The following is a 3,458-nucleotide window of genomic DNA, read 5'->3' as shown; positions in this document are numbered from 1 at the left end:
TATATATTGTTTTGTAGGTTGTTAGTTTATTTACGGCATCGGAAAAGAGGCAGCGCTCCATCAGACTTCACATGCTGTAGGAACCAGTGACACTTTCATGCAAATAGGAAGAAAGTTCTCCCTCCATACCGGTAACTTCATGAAAAAAAAGGGCCTAAGAAGCACGTTGGCAACCAAGTTGCAGATACGCTTGTCTGCTCTCTAACTGCTGACAGGCCTTGTCGGCTTTACCATAGGCCGACATGACTGTTGTTGGCCTTTTTGAAAATCGACTGTTTCGTTACCTGACTGTCGCATCATCGTGCCGTCTCCAATGCCTGATAGGATGATAGTCTTGCAATTTTTATTTAATGATATCTAGATCTACAACTATTTATTGATATAATATTATTTTAAAAATTGATAGTACTGTATATAGTAGAGTGACACACAGTAAATACTGATTTATTTATATATAAGAAAAGCAGATGAAGAAATAACGGGGCCACAAGGCACATCGGAGGGCGATGGAATAATCCATATGCATCGATGGTAAGAGCAACCTCAAGAGGCTTTTCATAACTTTTCAGTAGTGAAAAAAATTATCCTCTAATAGTTAGATCTGTATAAATGTAGGTAACATCTATTCTTGTGTTTTCGCTAGCTAAACACGGAGAACGGATCCATCTCTTTATAGAGGCCGTTTGGACGCTAGAATCATCTTAGTCTCTCTCTAGAATCACTTGAAACACTTCCACACAGGATTGCAGCATGGGGATTTGAAGGTAAAACGTTTCTACCTTTTATGACTTCCCTTGGTAAATAAGCGAAATAGCCTTATATAGGCTCAAAAAAATTCTGAATTTTTAAGAATATTTTCATTTTTTGGGAAAACTATTTTTCGTTAATCACAATCTAAATCTGAACGGCAGCACTAGCGCCCGGACATTAGGACGTCCGTGGCTGCTCTGCCCCGTCCGCTCGGATTCACGCACCACCCACGCCAGCTCTGTTTCCCGCGTTCACATCCGAACCGTCCGCTTCAAATCCGCTGTCCACGCTGCTCGGATGACTCGCCCCCGCCTCTTCCACACCGATGCGGCGCCCATCTCTTCCGGGCCATCTAAAAGACTCGCCCCCACCTGTCGGGTACCATAAAACGGGGTACCCCGAGCGTATACCGAAAGAATCACTTAAACCCCATAAAAAACAAAGCCGAAAGGTAAACCATTGGTTGACCTCCGGCCTTGTCCGAGCCCACCAGCTCTCCGCCTCGCACGAGGCCTCGCACGGGAGGCCTCGACGGCCTGCCAAATCTCCGCCTCGCGCGAGGCCTCACACGAGAGGCCTCGACGAGGAACCAATTCTCCGTCTCGCCCGAGGCCCCGCACGTAAGGCCTCGAACGAGACAATGATTCTCCATATCGCTCAAGGCCGGCTCGGCAATAACCCGTCGCTTCTGCCTCGACCGGTCTCCCCGACAGAACGTCACGTCCCATTAATGCGCCAACCACTCCCGCAATATCAGCCGGACGACGGCTCAACACTGCAGAGTGGCCAACGAGACAGGAAGTCGCATCAACGCCATACCGACCAGGACAGGATGGGGCTAGGATTATCGACCACTGTGCTCTGGTGCTGTGCCCACGATCAGCGCTTGCACTACACTGTGCCAGCGAAAGAGGGAATGCCGAGAGGTCTTCTCGGTTAAGGTGGCCACTCCTTGATACCTCGATTGGTCTTGGGAGGCGATCACCTTTGATTAGGATGACCACCCCGACCATGTCCCGAACCTCGGGCAGTACCCACTTGTTGTCGACCCGATCATCGGCAACACCCGACTCGCCAAGGTGTTGATGGACGGAGGCAGCGGCCTCAACATCCTCTACGCCAACACCCTGGAGCTCCTGGAGCTCGATCGGTCATGGCTCCGGGGTGATGTCGCGCCTTTCCACGGCATCATGTCGGGGAAACGCACGCGACCCCTCGGGCGCATCGACCTACCCGTTTGCTTTAGCACCCCCTCCAACTACCGCAAGGAGGTCCTTACCTTCGATGTGGTTGGATTCAAGGGAACCTACCACGCCATCCTGGGGCGACCGTGCTACGCCAAGTTCATGGCGGTCCCCAACTACACCTACCTCAAGCTCAAGATGTCGAGTCCCAGTGGCGTCATCACGATTGAGTCCACGTACGAGCATGCATACGACTGCGACGTCGAGTGCATCGAGTACGCCGAGGCTCTCGTAGAGGCCGAGACCCTCATCGCCAACCTCGACCAGCTCGGTGGCAAGGCGCTTGACTCCAAGCGTCGCGCCGGGACATTCGAGCCCACCGAGGCCGTCAAGCTCGTCCTAGTTGACCCTGCCTACCCTGACGATCGGGCACTGAGGATCAACGCCACCCTCGACATTAAATAGGAAGCCGTGCTCGTCGACTTTCTCCGCGCGAATGCCGATATGTTCGCATGGAGTCCCTTAGACATGCTGGGCATACCGAGGGAGGTCGCCGAGCACGCCTTGGACATCCAGGCCGGCTCTAGACCGGTGAAGCAGCGCCTGCGCCGATTCGACGAGGAAAAGCGCAGAACCATCGGCGAGGAGTTGCAGAAACTTTTGGCAGCCGAATTCATCAAGGAAGTATCCCATCCAGAGTGGTTAGCTAACCCTGTGTTAGTCAAGAAGAAAAATGAGAAGTGGAGGATGTGTGTAGACTACACTGGTTTGAATAAAGCCTGTCCGAAAGTCCCTTTCCCATTACCTCGAATCGACCAAATTGTTGACTCCACTACGGGATGCGAGACCCTGTCTTTCCTTGATGCGTATTCTGGTTACCATCAAATCAAGATGAAAGAGTCCGACTAGCTCGCGACTTCTTTTATCACACCGTTCGGCATGTACTGCTATGTGACTATGCCTTTCGGCCTCAGAAACGTAGGGGCCATGTACCAGCAGTGCATGACCTAGGTCTTTGGCGAGTACATCGGGCGAACCGTCGAGGCCTATGTGGACGACATCGTGGTCAAGTCCAGAAAGGCCGGGGATCTCGTCGATGACCTAGAAATAGCCTTCAAATGCCTTAGAGAGAAGGGCATCAAGCTCAACCCCGAGAAGTGTGTCTTCGAGGTTCCCCGAGGCATGCTCCTGGGATTCATAGTCTCAGAACGTGGCATCGAGGCCAACCCGGAGAAGGTCTCGGCCGTGACCAACATGGGACTGATCTGAGACCTCAAGGGAGTACAGAGGGTTATGGGATGCCTTGCGGCCTTGAGCCGCTTCATCTCATGCCTTGGCGAAAAAGGCTTGCCTCTGTATCGCCTCTTGAGGAAATCCAAATGCTTTTCTTGGACCCCCGAGGCCGAAGAAGCCCTCGCCAAGCTCAGGGCACTGCTCACCAATCCTCCCATCCTGATACTGCCAGCCGAAGGCGAAGCCCTCTTACTCTACGTCGCCGCAACGACCCAAGTGGTCAGCGCGGCC

At 52.5% G+C, this 3,458-nt stretch overlaps 1 protein-coding gene across 1 annotated transcript; it reads left to right on the top strand.

The window, feature by feature from the left end:
- Window positions 1–1,835: 1,835 nt before the first annotated feature.
- On the top strand, window positions 1,836–2,399 carry LOC136479815 (uncharacterized). Its single transcript, XM_066477554.1, has one exon. The coding sequence runs from the start codon at window positions 1,836–1,838 to the stop codon at window positions 2,397–2,399; it is 564 nt and encodes a 187-aa protein (XP_066333651.1).
- The last annotated feature ends 1,059 nt before the right edge of the window (window positions 2,400–3,458 follow it).

The sequence above is a fragment of the Miscanthus floridulus genome, chromosome 9 (genome assembly GCF_019320115.1).
Source record: "Miscanthus floridulus cultivar M001 chromosome 9, ASM1932011v1, whole genome shotgun sequence".
Taxonomy (NCBI): domain Eukaryota; kingdom Viridiplantae; phylum Streptophyta; class Magnoliopsida; order Poales; family Poaceae; genus Miscanthus; species Miscanthus floridulus.
This window is presented reverse-complemented; position numbering and strand designations above follow the sequence as displayed.